Here is a 19,002-nt window from a genome sequence, read left to right as displayed (position 1 = left end):
TATATTTTGTCAGATATTTATGTTTCACTACTTCCTTGCTCTTCACCTTCTTTTTTACTTCTCCCACACTTTCTCCTTCATCATCCTCAGCATCAGCATCTTTTTCATCAACTTCTTCTTCACCTTCTTCATCTTCGTCTTCTTCACCTTCTTCGTATTATTCTTTTTTTCTTCATTCTTCATATTCTTCTTATTCAACTATTATTATTCTTCATATTCTACTTCTTCATCTTCTTCATATTCTTCTTCTTCATCATATTCTTATTTGTGACAGGCATTCCTGTAGTTGTTATCTATAAAAGTTTGAAGATTGCACCTTTCGTTCTGCCTGTCACAAAAGATTTACAACAGGATTTGTCCGCGTTCAGTTTGGCCTGCAGCAGCAGGTCTTTTCCAGGGGCACCACGAGGAGGAACGGACTCACCCCAATACACTGCTTAGTCTTCTTCTGCTTATAATTTAGATAATATCTTTTGCTCTGATTTTTAGTCTTATGCTTAATGTTCTTCTGCTTTTTGTTCTGCAGCTTCTTGTTCTTCTGCTTCTTGGTTATCTGTCTCTTGTTCTTCTGTATCTTGGTGGTTGTTTTCTTGTTCTTTGTCCTCTTGGTCATATTCTTCAGGGTCATCTTCTTGGTCTTCTTCGGGGTGGTCTTCAGGGTCGTCGTCTTCAGGGTCGTCGTCTTTGGGGTCCTCGTCTTCTTCGGGGTGGTCTTCAGGGTCCTCGTCTTCAGGGTCGTCGTCTTCGGGGTCCTCGTCTTCTTCGGGATGGTCTTCAGGGTCGTCGTCTTCAGGGTCGTCGTCTTCGGGGTCTTCGTCTTCTTCTGTGGGGTGGTCTTCAGGGTCCTCTTCTTCAGGGTCGTCGTCTTCGGGGTTCTCGTCTTCTTCGGGGTGGTCTTCAGGGTCCTCGTCTTCAGGGTCGTTGTCGGGGAGATCCAGAGTGATTACCAAAAACCATTTCAAAAAAGTTTGAACTTGGAAATGTAGCAGAAGGTACATGAAGGCTGAGGAACTGCCGAGAACCAGCTGACAGTACTGGAACCTGGATGGGTAGCAGAAGGTACTAGAGCCAATGGAACTACCGAGGACCAGCTGACGGTACTTGAACCCGGTTACTAAGCAGGAGGTATCTGTGCCAGAAAGCACTACCAAGGACCAGCAGACGTTGGTGGAACTCGGATACCGAGAAGGAGGCACCTAAGCCAAAGCACTGCCGAGAACCAGCTGACGGTACTGGAACCCGGATGGGTAGCAGAAGGTACAAGAGCAAATGGAACTACCGAGGACCAGCTAATGGTACTGGAACTCAGATAGGCAGCAGAAGGTACCCATGAAAAAAAAAGTTGCAAGGCCACGAGCCGGCCTGATTTACCGAAACCCACAGTCCTACAGGTGGTGCTTGTCCTATTGGCACTATGGAACCAGCCTTCATTGCGAGATCCCGCAGCCCACATAGGAGTCACCTAAACTGCAGGCACCATAGAGTCGGCTAACCCGACCGCAACATGACAGGACAACGAATTGGAGGCAAAGTGACGTTGACACTATCCGGAAACAGCTGGCGTGCTGGAACCAGGCTGGGCAGGAGGTAGTACCCGTGCCAAAGACACTGCCGGCAAACAGCTGATGGTACTGGAATCCGGATGGGTAGCAGAAGGTAGTAGAGCCAATGGAACTACCAAGGACCAGCTGACGGTACTGGAACCCAGTTACTAAGCAGGAGGTACCTGTGCCAGAAAGCACTACCAAGGACCAGCAGACGGTGGTGGAACTTGGATACTGAGAAGGAGGCACCTAAGACAAAGGCACTGCCGAGAACCAGCTGACGGTACTGGAACCCGGATGGGTAACAGAAGCTACTAGCGCCAATGGAACTACCGAGGACCAGCTGACAGTACTGGAACCCGGATGGGTAGCAGAAGGTACAAGAACAAATGGAACTACCGAGGACCAGCTGACGGTACTGGAACCAGGATGGGTAGCAGAAGGTACAAGAGCAAATGTAACTACCGAGGACCAGCAAATGGTACTGGAACTCAGATAGGCAGCAGAAAGTACCCATGAAATAAAAAGTTGTAAGGCCGCGAGCTGGCCTGAGTTACCGAAACCCACAGTCCTACAGGGGCTGCTTGTCCTATTGGCACTATTGAACCAGCCTTCATTGCGAGATCCCGCAGGCCACACAAGAGTCACCTAAACTGCAGGCACCATAGAGTCGGCTAACCCGACCGCAACACGACAGGACAACGTATTAGAGGCAAAGTGACGTTGATACTACCCGGAAACAGCTGGCTTGCTGGAACCATGCTGGGCAGGAGGTAGTACCCGTGCCAAAGACACTGCCGAGAACCAGCTGATGGTACTGGAACCTGGATGGGGAGCAGAAGGTACAAGAGCAAATGGAACTACCGAGGACCAGCTGACGGTACTGGAACCCGGATGGGTAGCAGAAGGTACAAGAGCAAATGGAACTACCAACGACCAGCTAATGGTACTGGAACTCAGATAGGCAGCAGAAGGTACCCATGAAAAAAAAAGTTGTAAGGCCGCGAGTCGGCCTGAGTTACCGAAACCCACAGTCCTACAGGGGGTACTTGTCCTATTGGCACTATGGAACCAGCCTTCACTGCGAGATCCCGCAGCCCACATAGAAGTCACCTAAACTGCAGGCACCATAGAGTCGGCTAACCCGACTGCAACACGACAGTACAACGTATTGCAGGCAAAGTGACGTTGACACTACCCGGAAACAGCTGTCGTGCTGGAACCAGGCTGGGCAGGAGGGAGTACCCGTGCCAAAGACACTGCCGGGAAACAGCTTGCGGGGCTGTAACCCAGGGTAAATACTGAAAAAAGAGTGGAGCCAGAGGTGTAATTGGAGCAAGCTTTAAATCTGTAGTAGAGTGGATGTGGACAGAGCAGGAGAATTTGCCGGACACACAGCTGGGGATCAGCTGACGTTACTGAACCCCAATAACACGGCAGCAAGTGTTGACTGTGCAGACAGCACTTCTGAGCAGCAACTGGCGGTGTTGGAGCCCAGGATAAATACTGAAAACAGAGAGGAGCCAGAGGTGTAATTGGAGCAAGTTTTAATTCTGTAGTAGTAGTGAGAATGTGGACAGAGCAGGAGAATTTGCCGGACACACAGCTGGGGATCAGCTGACGTTACTGAACCCCAATAACACTGGAGCAAGCGTTGACTGTGCAGACGGCACTTCTGAGCAGCAACTGGCGGTGTTGGAGCCCAGGGTAAATACTGAAAACAGAGAAGAGCCAGAGGTGTAATTGGAGCAAGTTTTAAATCTGTAGTAGAGTGGATGTGGACAGAGCAGGAGAATTTGCCGGACACACAGCAGGGGATCAGCTGACGTTACTGAACCCCAATAACACTGGACCAAGTGTTGACTGTGCAGACAGCAATTCTGAGCAGCAACTGGCGGTGTTGTAGCTCAGGGATAATACTGAAAACAGAGAAGAGCCAGAGGTGTAATTGGAGCAAGTTTTACATCTGTAGTAGTAGTGAGAATGTGGACAGAGCAGGAGATATTGCCAGACACACAGCTGGTGATCAGCTGACGTTACTGAACCCCAATAACACTGGACCAAGTGTTTACTGTGCAGACAGCACTTCTGAGCAGCAACTGGCTGTGTTGGAGCTCAGGGATAATACTGAAAACAGAGAAGAGCCAGAGGTGTAATTGGAGCAAGTTTTAAATTAGTAGTAGAGTGGATGTGGACAGAGCAGGAGAATTTGCCGGACACACAGCTGGGGATCAGCTGACGTTACTGAACCCCAATAACACGGCAGCAAGTGTTGACTGTGCAGACAGCAATTCTGAGAAGCAACTGGCGGTGTTGTAGCTCAGGGATAATACTGAAAACAGAGAAGAGACAGAGGTGTAATTGGAGCAAGTTTTAAATCTGTAGTAGTAGTGAGAATGTGGACAGAGCAGTAGATAATGCCAGACACACAGCTGGTGATCAGCTGACGTTACTGAACCCCAATAACACTGGACCAAGTGTTGACTGTGCAGACAGCACTTCTGAGCAGCAACTGGCGGTGTTGAAGCTCAGGGATAATACTGAAAACAGAGAAGAGACAGAGGTGTAATTGGAGCCAGTTTTAAATTAGTAGTAGGGTGGATGTGGACAGAGCAGGAGAATTTGCCGGACACACAGCAGGGGAACAGCTGACGTTACTGAACCCCAATAACACTGAACCAAGTGTTGACTGTGCAGACGGCACTTCTGAGCATCAACGGCCAGTGTTGGAGCCCAGGGATTACAGTTCAGGTGGTAGAAACATGAACACAACAGGAGACCTGGATACTGTTGCCAACCAATTATTTATTCTGGAAGAGGACTGGCAAATTCATGCGAGATCCAAGCCATGTTCATTTTCAGAAAAGTAAGCCGGTCAATGTTATCGGAGGATAGTCGCATGCGACGGTCTGTTAGTACACCACCTGCGGCACTAAAGACGCATTCCGATAATACACTAGCAACAGGGCAAGCCAGCACCTCCAATGCATACTGGCTAAGCTCTGGCCATGTATCCAGCTTAGAGACCCAAAACTTGAAAGTTGAAGAGCTGTCTGGGAGTACACTGAGAGGGCAAGACATGTAGTCTGTCACCATCTGACGGAAACGTTGCCTCCTGCTGACTGGAGCCATCTGTGATGGTGTAGACATTTGTGGCAGGGACAAAAACTTTGCCACATTTGGGCCATACTGGTCTTGCCTTGTGCTGAGGCCATGCTTCTGCTCCCTCTTTGTGCAGAGCTTCCTCCACTGCCTCGACGCACTGAGATGCTTTGTAAAGCACTAGCAGCACTGCTCTCTGGTGGAATGGAGAACATGATGGAATGCACCAGTGTGTCTTGGTACTTCCGCATTTTACGCTCCCAGTTCAACGGTGTTATGAGGCTTTGTAAGTTGTCCCAGTAGCTAGGATCTAGGAGGGTGGACACCCACTAATCAGCCATGTTGAGAATATGGGCGATGCGGCGGTCGTTTCTCAGGCACTGCAGCATGAAATCAACCATGTGCTGCAGACTGCCAACTGGCCAAGAAACGCTGTCCCCTGCTTGAGGCGTGATCTCTGCCTGCTCTCCATCACCCCAGCCTCGCTCTAGATACTGACTACTAGAGCATTGTGTACCTCCCTCCTCTGGACAGATGTCTTCCTCCTCCATTGACTCCTGCTCATCCTCCTCACAAAGTGTCCCCTGTCTAGGCCTTTGTGAGGAACCACGTTGCGCAGACTGTACAGAAGCAGATGGCATTTGTGACTCCTCATCCTCCAACTCTTCCAAAACCTCCTCCCTTAGTGCTTGCAGTGTTTTTTCAAGCATGCAGATAAGGGGGATAGTCATGCTGACTAGTGCATCATCTGCACTCGCCATCCGCGTGGAATAATCGAAGGCACGCAAAACGTGGCAAATGTCCTTCATAGAGGCCCACTCAATGTTGGTGAAGTGTGAACGGCGCGCACTGCGACTTGTTTGCGCCTGCTGCAGCTGGTACTCCATTACTGCTGCCTGCTGCTCACACAACGTCTCCAACATATGTAACGTTGAATTCCACCTGGTGGGTAGGTCACATATGATGCGATGTTCCGGAAGACGTAATCGGTGCTGCAGAGCCGCAATGCGCAACCTTGCAGACAGCCGTGAACAGCACAGAGAACTGTGCACTAGCGCTGCAAGGCACAGCGGTTTATAAAGTAGCTTGGGTAAAGCAGAATAGAGCAAATAGGTAGCTAAACTGTCCCTCAGAACAGCAGCGTCCTATCCCTAACTGAATTCACAGCAGAGTGAGCTCAAAATGGTGGCAGCGGCTTTTATAGTGCATCATGACATCATTTCATCAGCCAATCACAGCCATGCCATTAGTTAACATGCCTACATGCCTAACAGGATGTGCCCACACTTCTTAGGATCCTCATTGGCTGATTAAAATGAAACTGGCTCATTACATTATGGGAACTTCCGATTCCGGTATCCGATATTCTAAAAGTATCGGAAATAAGTATCGGAATTCCGATACCGCGAATATCGGCCGATACCTGATATTTCAGTATCGGAATGCTCAACACTAATGACGACCAATCAGTTTGGCTGCATTTGGCTGGATCTGAGCACACAGTATGGCTCTGAATACATCAGAATTCATTCGGCTGCTTCTGTCCTGTGTCACATCATCAATAAACACTAGTGACCCAGTGCCACTGGCAGCCCTGCATGCCCAAGCCATCACACTGCCTCCGCCGTGTTTTACAGATGATGTGGTATGCTTTGGATCATGAGCTGTACCACGCCTTCACCATACTTTTCTCTTTCCATCATTCTGGTAGAGGTTGATCTTTGTTTCATCTGTCCAAAGAATGTTCTTCTAGAACTGTGCTGGCTTTTTTAGATGTGTTTTAGCAAAGTCCAGTCTAGCCTTTTTATTCTTGATGCTTATGAGTGGCTTGCACCGTGCAGTGAACCCTCTGTATTTACTTTCATGCAGTCTTCTCTTTATGGTAGATTTGGATATTGATACGCCTACCTCCTAGAGAGTGTTGTTCACTTGGTTGGCTATTGTGAAGGGGTTTCTCTTCACCATGGAGATTATTCTGCGATCATCCACCACTGTTGTCTTTCGTGGGTGCCCAGGTCTTTTTGCATTGATGAGTTCACCAGTGCTTTCTTTCTTTCTCAGGATGTACCAAACTGTAGATTTTGCCACTCATAATATTGTAGCAATTTCCCGGATGGTTTTTTTCTGTTTTTGCAGCTTTAGGATGGCTTGTTTCACCTGCATGGAGAGCTCCTTAGACCGCATGTTTACTTCACAGCAAAACCTTCCAAATGCAAGCACCACATCTCAAATCAACTCCAGGCCTTTTATCAGCTTGAGCATGACATAATGAAAGGATTGCCCTCACCTGTCCATGAAATAGCCTTAGAGTAAATTGTCCAATTACTTTTGGTCCCTTTAAAAAAAAGGTGGCACATGTTAAGGAGCTGAAACTCCTAAACCCTTCATCCAATTTTAATGTGGATACCCTCAAATGAAAGCTGAAAGTCTGAACTTCAACTGCATCTGAATTGTTTTGTTTAAAATTCATTGTGGTAATGTCTAGAACCAAAATTAGAAAAATGTTGTCTCTGTCCAAATATATATGGACCTAACTGTAGATTGGGGTGAACGATGCTGTTATGTCTCTGTTACATACAGTTCATTCTTTTTTGGACAATGATGGTTCCACTGTCCCGCAAAGAATAAATCTGATTTTTACCACTTTCAAAAATTCTCAGAGGAATCCGTGGTAGTTGGATGCATTAGATGGGGCCGGGATGAAGAGGAATATAGGAGGTTGGTGTTGGATTTTGTAGATTGGTGTCAAGCTAACTATTTACAACTAAACATAAAGAAAACTAAGAAGCTGGTGGTGAACTATAGCAGGAGAAAGATGGACTGTTCACATGTGACTATTGCTGGTCAGGAAGTGGAGCAGGCCAAGAGTTACAAATATTTGGAGGTCTACATGGACTGTAAACTTGATTGAAGGTGCCATACAGAATGGGTTTACAAGATGGGGATGAACAAACTGTACTTTCTATGGAAAATATGGTAATTTAATGTGTGCAGCAAAATGTTAGAAATGTTCTACTAAGAATGTACAACAACTACCTAAGTGGTAGTGATTTGTTGTTTTATTGGGTTTTATTTATATCACTCACTTATATAGCGCCATTAATTCTACAGCACTTTACAGACATTATTATCACTGTCCCCATTGGGGCTCACAATCTACATTCCCCATCAGTATGTCTTTGGAGTGGAAGGAAACCAGAGAACTTGGAGGAAACCCACACAAACACAGGGAGAACATACAAACTCCTTGCAGATGTTGTCCTTGGGTGGATTTGAACCCATGGCCCCAGCATTGCAAGGCTGCAGTGCTAACCACTGAGCCTATATTTGTGTACAACCTGTGAATAAGTTGGCAGGAATAATAGTAATGCATGATATTATTCTGTGAATTCTACTATTTTGTTTAGTATTAAGTTAGTAATTCATGTTCTTGTTTATGTTGTGCTCCTGTGATACTACCATTTGGCTCAGGATCAATAAAGTGTATTGTATCGTAGAATATTGAAGGTCAAAAAATTGACTCATAGATCAGCATTGAGTATTTATTCAGCAATAAAAGAAAAATATTAACGGTCAATACTTGCAAGATAGCACATGGACTCGTGCAATATTCTTTATTTACAGGACTGTCCCAGTAATCAAACTAGAAGAGAGATTAAGTTTATGCTAACCACATCAAAAGGGGTATTTCATGTAGATTTGGTGGGTAGATGCAAAAAATTTATAAATGACCTGCTTTTTGGGATCAACCCTTGACTTTGGTCTGCAATCACCCTTTCCTGCAGTGACACCTCGGGAAGAGTCTCTCATATATAGTAAGATTTTGCTCTCATTATGGCTAATAAACCACAGACTAATTGTGGTAGTCACTATCGATTTATTTGCATTACAACAAAGTCGTTTTTCATCTCCAATGGGAACTTAAAATTTGTGGGAGTCTTGTTGAAAAGATTGGAGGAAATTTATTACTTTGACATGACAATATTAATTTTCGAATTCCAACCAGCTTAGTGAGAAATATGGAGAAGTGTTCACCGTCTACCTGGGTTCCCGACCAGTCATTGTGGTCACAGGATACAAAGCTGTGAAAGAGGTTTACGTGGACAGAGGGGATGATTTCTTAGCTCGAGGAGATGTCGCTTGCTTTGATTCTGTTCACAAAAACTATGGTGAGTCTTTATTTTATCACTTTAATGTGGCAGCAATGGTGGATGGAGAAGACAGAGGGCATCTGTTGAAAAAATTTGTGTTGGTCTCTTGGACTTCAAGAGCTGAGAGAGATTACCACCTAATGGATCTCTAGCAAATATACCAATGTAATTTTTTCGAGGGTATACATATTTATTAATCTATTATAAAAGCAATACTCTTCTACTAAATACAGAAACTACTAGATTCTTGCAGTCTTGACCTCACTGCACATGCCACAATTCCAGCTGTCTGTTTAACATTTATGTATTTTTTAACAGCTCCATCACAATTCACAGTGTTTTTAACAAGGACCTGTTAAATTGTTCATGTTGATCTAGATACATGATGTGATAGTGGCAACAGAGTGGAATTAAACATGTTTTTCTAATTCTCTTCTCTGTTGCTGAGGTATTTGCAATAAAGTATTTGGCACCCACAGAGTTAACACCCACTTGGACTTAAAGTGAACTTGTCAGCAGGATTTTGCTAAGTAAACTACAGGCAGTGTAATATTGGGGCTGCAGCACTGATTAATATGATACCTGAGGTGAAGAAATCCATCTTGTGGTTTTTGTGTAATAAGTGTTTGCAGTTTTGAGTTAATGATATGCTCGTGCTCCGGGGCAGGACTGTAGGCAGGGTCTTATCTTGGTGATCTAGGCCTCATCAGCAAGAAAAAAACTGCCCACAGGCCTTCCCCTGTCTCGATGATGAGGAACATACTTGTGCTTTGGGGCGGCCTGGGGGAAGGTCTTTTCTTGCTGATCTGGCCTAGATCACCAGGATAAGACCCTGCCTACAGTCCTGCCCCGGAGCACGGGCATATTATTAACTAAAAACTGTAAACACTTATTACACAAAAACTACAAGACGGATTTCTTCACCTCAGGTATCATATTAATCAGTGCAACAACCCCAACCTGACACTGTCTGTACTATACTTGGCAAAATCTTGCTGATAGGTTCGCTTTAACAAAAGTTCTTTTATAGTTTTTGCTGGGGTGTGCCCTTCTTCTACATGTATGAGTTGCCCAAACATGTGCAAGCAGAAACACAGCAGAAAAAGAACACGGCTATAATTTAGGTTTCCCAGTGTGTGAGATGTAAGAAATCAATTCTGGATGCCTGGTCTAACTTCTTCCATGATATGAAAGTAAAGCTAAGTTTAGCTGTGTCATAATACATACATAATACATTCCTTTTTATCTGTTTTCATTCTCTCACAGCAAGTTCAGCTCTGTTGTACTTCACTTTCTCACAGACGGCCTGTTTGGAGATGTGTCATATTTGTCATTGCTATGCAGTGAGAGCAGAAAAGTGAACTTCTGTGTGAGATATAATGATTCCCAGCTCTGTTCTTATTGCAGAGGGATTACAAGTTGCTGTGAGCACACAGACATAAATGTGACTTCTCTTCAGGCAGTGTGGAGGGGAGAGGCAGTAAAGCAGAGATGACAGTGCTAAGAGTGGTGGAGAGCTGATAAAAGGGTTTGAAAAGTGACACAGCTAAACTCTGTTGCATTTTCTAATCATGGAGGAGGTTAGACCATAAGATCAGAGCTGTATCATTTCATCTCACACTGAGAAATCCAAGCTAAGGTGGGGGCATGCTCTTTCTCTATTATGTTGCTGCCTGTTTATGATTGTGCAGCTCATACATGAGAAAACAATACAAGCCCCCAGTGAAAACTAACAACACTCACTTGGACTTAACAAAACTAAATTATTACGTACCATATACTTTGCTAATATTTCCATACTGGAGAGTCAAAATTGAAGAAAAATTTTTAATCCACTCTTCAGGCACTAATACAGTCATAGGTTTACCACAACAGAGAGGGGTTAGAAGATCGCAGCATCTGATTTCTCATAATCTTGCACTGATCAGAAGCACTTCTCCTTCATATTAAACGGTGAAGGTTTTTGTTAGCACCTCATGGGTTAATCTGTTCATCTTAGAGTCTCTGAAATTTCCCAGCTTGGATGATCACTGCTATTCAGTATTGGCCACTCCCCTCTCCTATATATACTTGCCTCTGGCAATCTGGTGAGGAGTGGAGGAGTCGGTTGTTGGTAGATGCGTTTGGAGTGCTTATCTTTACTGTTGCTAGGTGTTTCAACTGTGTTCAAATCCTCATCCGCTCCTACTTAGTTTTCCTTCCTCTTCTCCCCGGTGTTCCTCTCTGTTGTCTGTGAGTGCATATTTGTATGATTGGTATTTTCATTAATCCCTGTATGTCCTTCTTTGTTTGTCTGGTTTGTGAATATTCATACACTATTCTTCCCCACTTCCCTGGGTGGAGGAAGGGGACACAAATAGGGCTGATTCAGGAGTTCAGCAAGGTACGTAGCCCCAGCATCTTCACCATCAGAAGTAATCTGGGGAACAGGAATTGCTAGGGCACCCCTAGCATTAGGGACCAGGAAAGAGCTCCTGACCCCGGGTAATCTGACAACAGAATTGTAACAATTACATTGTGTATCCAGTATCCAGTAAGAAAAATGGAGCTAAAGGTTCTTTTTACATTATTAATATTGTCCCCATTGGGGCTAGCAGTCTAAATTTCCTATCAATTTGATATTTCACAGACTTTGGATACTTTCATCCCACCTGAATGTGCTGAGCTGCCATTTCTTGTGCATGAAAATAGCCAGAACAGGGACATCCCCTGAGACTGTCTCATATAGAAAATAGACTGTTACTATAGATGTCGGCACCAACATTATGTGTGATTTCTTCTCAAAAAATATTTTACTAATGTGTATGAGGGGGGTGCAGGTTTAGAGGGAAGTTATACTTGTCTACTGTTAAGTTTGTGAAACTACAGGAGCAAACTGCTCCACAGATTCTAAGGATAAATAATTTTTCTACTCTCCTATCCAAGTACTAATCAGGCACAACCCTGATTAGCTTACTAAATCAGACCAGATCGGGCATGTTCAGGGTGGTGTGGCCGTAGGCAAATGATTTTTATGTTCTAAGCGACACACACCTATCAGAAATGTATCCAGATATGCATAAAAAAGGGGAACCTAACAAAACAAGTAAAAAAAGTCACATTTTCTACACCAGTTGCTACATAGTTTGCTTTTTTATTTGCTTGCATGAATATTAAGTTGAAAAATTAATTCATTCTGGCTATTTTCACCCTCTTAGGAATTGCCTTCACGAGTGACATGGAGAGATGGAGGGAGCTTCGTAGATTTTCTGCTTCTGCAATGAAGGATTTTGGCATGGGAAAAAAAACTGTAGAAGATCAGATTCAAGATGAAGCTTTGTGTCTAGTGACGGAATTCAAGAAAACAAAAGGTTGTTACTGGCAATAATAACCTTTCCAAAATCAAAGTATTTCTTGTTTTAGTAAAGAAAAATATTTAGATTTGAGAGTCCTCAGTGGTTGATACCTTTTAATGGCTAACTGAAAAGATGGTAACAAATTGCAAGCTTTCGAGACTACTCAGGTCTCTTCATCAGGCTAGTATAACACAAAATCTGAAGAGTCACATATTTATACACAATAAGACACACAAGAGAAAAAAAAATAGGTAAGACAGGTGATGAAAAGCAGAGTTATTATGGAATAAATAAAAAGTTCTGGCTATAAATATTTTAGCAGTTACTAGATAAGGAGTGTGAAGATTTTATTGTCCTGTGACTAGGTCCAGTGTTGTGATGACCTCACAGGTCTGAGAGTCTGAGGAGCACATTCCTTAGTTGATGTAGAATGACATAAATCCATGCGACACATTCATTCCTGCTCTGAAAGTGTTAAAGGTCATCATCAGTTTATATTCTGAGACTCTTCTTTCTCTTTGAGATTTGAAGTTACCTTTTAATACTACTAATTTTATACCTTTTATGCTGTGATCAGGGGAACAAAAATGCTTGGCTACAGGCAAATCTATTCTTTTTTCTTTTATTGTGTGGCGATGATGATTCACCCTTGTTCTAAGTTTTTGCCCTGTCTCCCCTACATAAAGACCCCCAGCTGGACATTTGGTGCATATAATTAAGTACACTACATTAGATGTGATACTGCTGAACGTACCTGGGATCTTATAGTCCTGATGTGAATTGGGGATCTTTATCTTGTCTGTGGTCATTAGACATGGACAGGTTTTAAATTTTTTCTGGTTGCAAGGAAAGCTTCCTGTAGCTGGTGGAGATCACAGGGAGCTTCTGATAATGATCTTTCTTAGATTTGGAGGCTGCCTGAAACACAGAAGTGGGGGGGTCTGGAAATATGGATTGTAATCGGGCATCTTTTTGTATTAAGTGTTGTAGTTTCCGTGCAGCTCTTCTTAGCGCCTCCAGATTTGGATTGTAGGTGACTACTAGAGCCACCCGGTTGCTTTCTTGTTTAGTTTAGTAATGTAGGAGATGATTCCTCGATATTCTGGTGGCTCTTGTAATCTGGTTCTCAATTGTTCTCGGATGGTAGCCCTGTTTCAAAAAGGTCTTTCTGAGGCCATCAAGGTGTTTGTCTCTATCCATCTGGTTGGAACATATCTGATTGTATCTGATGGCTTGGCTGTAAACAATAGAGTTTTTTATGTGTTTTGGATGGAAACTGTCCCATTTCAGGTATGTAGGACGGTCGATTGGTTTCCGGTACAAGGATGTCTCTATTTCATTGTTCTGTAGCTTCATGATGGTGTCCAAAAAGTTAATTTCAGTACAGGAGTAGTTGAGTGTTAGGTTGATGGTGGGATGAAATTGATTAAAGTGTTCATGGAACGTCTTCAGCTGTTGCTCAGACCCCGTCCAGATGATTAAAATATCGTCAATGAAACGATAGTAGGCCAGAGGCCTGATGGGACATGAGGACAAAAGTCACTTTCAAGCTTGGCCATGAAAAGATTTGTGTACTGTGGAGCCATTTTACTTCCCATCGCTGTACCAGTTTCCTGTAGATATATGTTGTTATCAAATTCAAAGTAATTGTGAGTGAGGATGAATTCTGTAAGTTTCAGCACAGAATCAGCAACAATTCCTGTATTTTCTATGAAGATTTTGCAGGCATTTAATCCATCCTTGTGTGGGATATTAGAATACAAAGATTCCACATCCATGGTGGCCAGGATGGTTCCTTCTGGTAGAGGACCTACTGCTGCTAGTTTATTCAGTATGTCTGTCGTGTCCTGGATGTAGCTGGGTGTACTCTTTACCAGGGGTTTAAGAACATACTCTACCCATCCAGAAATTTGCTCAGTAAGGGTGCCCACACATGAAATAATTGGTCTTCCTGGATTTCCAGATTTGTGGATTTTGGGGAGCATATAGAATGTCTCTATTCTTGGACTCTCTGGTATCAGGTCATCGGCTCTTATGGATTCATCAGGCAGACACGATACCAACTTGTTTAGTTCCTTGTAATAGTCCTGTGTAGGATCAAACTCCAGTTTTTTGCAGTAGCACGTGTCCACCAGTTGTCTGTTTGCTTCCTTCATGTAGTCTGATGTGTTCATCATGACTATTGCACCACTCTTGTCAGAAGGTTTAATGATGATTTCTTTGTTGGTTTTCAAAGATTGTATGGCCTTTCTCTCCTGGGCACTGATGTTGGATGCTTGTCTCCTGTTTGTGTCTAAGATGGTGGATTTTATCACATGTCTGAAGGAATCTATATATGTATCCAAATGAGAGTTTTGTCCAGGTGGAGGTGTCCAATCTGACCTCTTCTTGTTTGTCAAAATCCCTTTTCCTTCAGTTAGGGTGGGTTCTGAATCTTCTGTAGCATTGAAGTATTCCCTCAGGCGCAGTCACCTGAAATTATTTTCCTTATCACTACAGAGTTCAGTTTTATCTAGGGCCTTAGTAGAACAAAATGAGAGTCCTCTAGAAAGCACGGTCAGCTCCTCTTCGTTTGGTGTATAATCTGAGAGATTGATGACAGAGTTAGATGCTTCTGTGTCTGGAATGGAGTGGTTGTCCAAATTGTCAGGTTTTGGCTTCGTTTTGTAACTGTTTGCATAGCGTCCTGAGTTTAGGCGCAATCTGTGCAGCTTCTTTTCCTTGTTATGAATCAGAAGGGTCCATAGTTTGTTATAGTATTGCTGTAATTTTTGCTCTGTGTTTTCTGTAAGTGTTTTCCTCCGAGTTTCAAATTGCCCTTGGACTTTACTCTTGATGCTGTAGAAGACATGCAAGAGGTGGTTCCTTAGTCTCTCAGAAGTCCAGTGACAAAGGTTTTGTTCATAATGAGTATTGTAGGTATGAAGAATTGGGTTTGTAATCCAGAGTCCTTTGGGAATTAGATTCTCCTTTTTGCATTTAGATAAGAAAAAAATGTCGCTGTCCAATTGTGCACATTTCTTCAGAAGTGGCTTAAGTTCCATGAAGATGCGGTACATTCTGGTATCCTCCATTTTGATATAGGGAAAATATATATTCTTGTACCGTATTAGCCAGTAGATAGAAAAATATTTAGATTTGAGAGTGCTCAGTGGTTGATACCTTTTAATGGCTAACTGAAAAGATGGTAACAAATTGCAAGCTTTCGAGACTACTCAGGTCTCTTCATCAGGCTAGTATAACACAAAATCTGAAGAGTCACATATTTATGCACACAAGAGAAAAAAAAAATAGGTAAGACAGGTGATGAGAAGCAGAGTTATTATGGAAGAAATAAACAGTTGTGGCTATAAATATTTTAGTAGTTACTAGATAAGGAGTGTGAAGGTTTTATTGTCCTGTGACTAGGTCCAGAGTTGTGATGACCTCACAGGCCTGAGAGTCTGAGGAGCACATTCCTTAGTTGATGTAGAATGACATAAATCCATGCGACACATTCATTCCTGCTCTGAAAGTGTTAAAGGTCATCATCAGTTTATATTCTGAGACTCTTCTTTCTCTTTGAGATTTGAAGTTACCTTTTATTAGTAAAAAAAAATGTAGTAAATTTTTTTAACAAATTTTTTAGTAAAAAAATCTTATCTCAAAGCAAAAACATATAACAACTCAGATATAGAGACAAGTATATACAGTAAGTAAAATGATTGCTAAGTCTCTGTGGATTACTTTGGAGGCAATTATCCTCCATGCTTTATATGTGAGAATATCAAAAAGCAAAAGGCGGCACCTGGGCTAGGCTCTGACATGTTTGTTGGGATGTTTGCCGCTGACATCTTTGATTATCATGTTTGAGATCATAATCAAAAGGGAATATTTATTCATTTTATTCACTTTTAAAGCAACATCATATTCCACAGCGCTTTACAGACTTTATTGGCACTGTCCCCATTGAGGCTCATAATCTAAATTTCCGATCAGTATGGTGTAAACATAATTTTACCCTTAGGGTGCGTTCACACTTGCCTACTTGTGTTGTTAAATGACTGTCAATTGGCTCATGTTTTCTGTGTGCGGTTGGTTCCTGGTCAAGTCCATGTTCGGGGTCCATGCCCGAACAGTAGGTGTTCAGTACGGCTTCCTTACTTTATTGTTCAGGTTCACCCATCTCTTTTTATAACCTGTTTAAACAGGTTGACCACTCTTCACATGTACATACAGTACAGACCAAAAGTTTGGACACACCTTCTCATTTAATGATTTTTCTGTATTTTCATGACTATGGAAATTGTACAATCACACTGAAGGCATCAAAACTATGAATTAACACATGTGGAATTATATACTTAACAAAAAAGTGTGAAACAACTGAAAATATGTCTTATATTCTAGGTTCTTCAAAGTAGCCACCTTTTGCTTTGATGACTGCTTTGCACACTCTTGGCATTCTCTTGATGAGCTTCAAGAGGTAGTCACCGGAAATGGTCTTCCAACAATCTTGAAAGAGTTCCCAGAGATGCTTAGCACTTTTTGGCCCTTTTGCCTTCACTCTGCGGTCCAGCTCACCCTAAACCATCTCGATTTGGTTCAGGTCTGGTGACTGTGGAGGCCAGGTCATCTGGCGTAGCACCCCATCACTCTCCTTCTTGGTCAAATAACCCTTACATAGCCTGTAGGTGTGTTTGGGGTCATTGTCCTGTTGAAAAATAAATGATGGTCCAACTAAACGCAAACCGGATGGAATAGTATGCCGCTGCAAGATGCTGTGGTAGCCATGCTGGTTCACTATGCCTTCAATTTTGAATAAATCCCCAACAGTGTCACCAGCACAGCACCCCCACACCATCACATCTCCTCCTCAATGCTTCACGGTGGAAACCAGGCATGTAGAGTCCATCCGTTCACCTTTTCTGCGTCGCTCAAAGACACGGTGGTTGGAACCAAAGATCTCAAATTTGGACTCATCAGACCAAAGCACAGATTTCCACTGGTCTAATGTCCATTCCTTGTGTTCTTTAGCCCAAACAAGTCTCTTCTGCTTGTTGCCTGTCCTTAGCAGTGGCTTCCTAGCAGTTATTTTACCATGAAGGCCTGCTGCACAAAGTCTCCTCTTAACAGTTGTTGTAGAGATGTGTCTGCTGCTAGAACTCTGTGTGGCATTGACCTGGTCTCTAATCTGAGCTGCTGTTAACCTGCGATTTCTGAGGCTGGTGACTCGGATAAACTTATCCTCAGAAGCAGAGGTGACTCTTGGTCTTCCTTTCCTGGGGCGGTCCTCATGTAAGTCAGTTTCTTTGTAGGGCTTGATGGTTTTTGCAACAGCACTTGGGGACACTTTCAAAGTTTTCCCAATTTTTCGCACTGACTGACCTTCATTTCTTAAAGTAATGATAGCCACTCGTTTTTCTTTACTTAGCTGCTTTTTTCTTGCCATAATACAAATTCTAACAGTCTATTCAGTAGGACTATCAGCTGTGTATCCACCCGACTTCTGCACAACACAACTGATGGTCCCAACCCCATTTATAAGGCAAGAAATTCCACTTATTAAACATGACAGGGCACACCTGTGAAGTGAAAACCAATTCCGGTGACTACCTCTTGAAGCTCATCAACAGAATGCCAAGAGTGTGCAAAGCAGTCATCAAAGAAAAAGGTGGCTACTTTGAAGAACCTAGGATATAAGACATATTTTCAGTTGTTTCACACTTTTTTGTTAAGTATATAATTCCACATGTGTTAATTCATAGTTTTGATGCCTTCAGTGTGAATGTACAATTTTTATAGTCATGAAAATGCAGAAAAATCTTTAAATGAGAAAGTGTGTCCAAACTTTTGGTCTGTACTGTATAACAATCAGTAACTAATGTACATAAACTTTGATTTTTCTCAGCAGCACATAACCTGCTTAGACAGGCCGATGTGCTGCCGAGACTGTAAGCCAGCTGAATAAGCATTGTACAAAACAGAAAATCTACAAAGCTCCCTACATTTCTCCTTGTCACTTTTGAAGGCAATTCCTGAGAGAAGAAAATATCAAGTAGGAATTAATTCTGCAAATAACATAAAAAACTGTAAACAAAATAGAACTTTTTTACTTCTTTTCTAAAGTTGTTTTGGAAAAAAAACTTTTTTGTATGCACATACCTCAGCAGAATGTTTTCATTGGGTGTATGGGAATAGGTTTACAATTGCCAAATTTTCAGGAAACAATCATTTCCAGGAATGCTCGTTCACGATAATCAGCCAGTGTAAATATACCCATAAATGATTCTACAGTATAATGTAAAGCCCATCTCTCACTGCTGAAATCTCTAATTTATCAACAAGTTATTTTAATGCTAAACTTGGTTCAAGAGTAGTGTTGAGCATTCCGATACTGAAATATCGGGTATCGGCCGATATTCACTGTATCGGAATTCCGATACTTAATTCCGATACTTTTATAATATCGAATACCGGAATCGGAAGTTCCCATAATGCCTGCGCTCTGCAGTGTCTGTGAAGGATGACAAGCTGGATGGCAGCGCTCAGCTGCGATCCAGCTTGTCATCAGAATGCCATCCCAGCGTGGGAGAATTCTCCTGATTGTTTAAAAGCCGGCGCGCGGTAAAAAGCCGCCGGCTTTTAAACAATCACACAGCCCCATACTGCTTCCCCGCAGCCTCCCACCCCGATCCTCCGGTCCCCTCGCCACCTCCAATCCCAATCGTAAATTAGGACCGGGCGGGGAGCGCAGCTCCAAGGAGCGGGGAGCGAAGGACCCGGGCGGGGAAGCCGACAGTGAAAAGACTTCACCGCCGGCTTTCCCGTTCTGTGCTGCGCTTTCCCGCCGGTTATTTCAAATGAACAGCTGAGGTATCAGGTGATGCC

General features: G+C 43.1%; 1 protein-coding gene across 2 annotated transcripts in view; it reads left to right on the top strand.

Annotated features, from left to right (window-relative positions):
- Positions 1 to 19,002, top strand: part of LOC141155002 (cytochrome P450 2B4-like) — an 80,587-nt gene that overhangs the window by 12,639 nt on the left and 48,946 nt on the right. Inside the window, exons 2-3 of one of the 2 annotated variants that reach the window (XM_073641592.1) lie at positions 8,653 to 8,815; positions 11,995 to 12,147. In XM_073641592.1, the coding sequence (XP_073497693.1) occupies positions 8,653 to 8,815; positions 11,995 to 12,147 (316 nt within the window). The remainder of the gene's footprint in view (positions 1 to 8,652; positions 8,816 to 11,994; positions 12,148 to 19,002) is intronic. The other variant, XM_073641593.1, reaches the window with a different exon arrangement.

This window comes from Phyllobates terribilis, unplaced genomic scaffold, assembly GCF_046119375.1.
Source record: "Phyllobates terribilis strain yellow unplaced genomic scaffold, ASM4611937v1 Scaffold_7__3_contigs__length_470593459, whole genome shotgun sequence".
Lineage (NCBI taxonomy): Eukaryota > Metazoa > Chordata > Amphibia > Anura > Dendrobatidae > Phyllobates > Phyllobates terribilis.
Note: the sequence above shows the minus strand (reverse complement) of the source record. Positions and strands in the feature narration are given on the sequence as shown.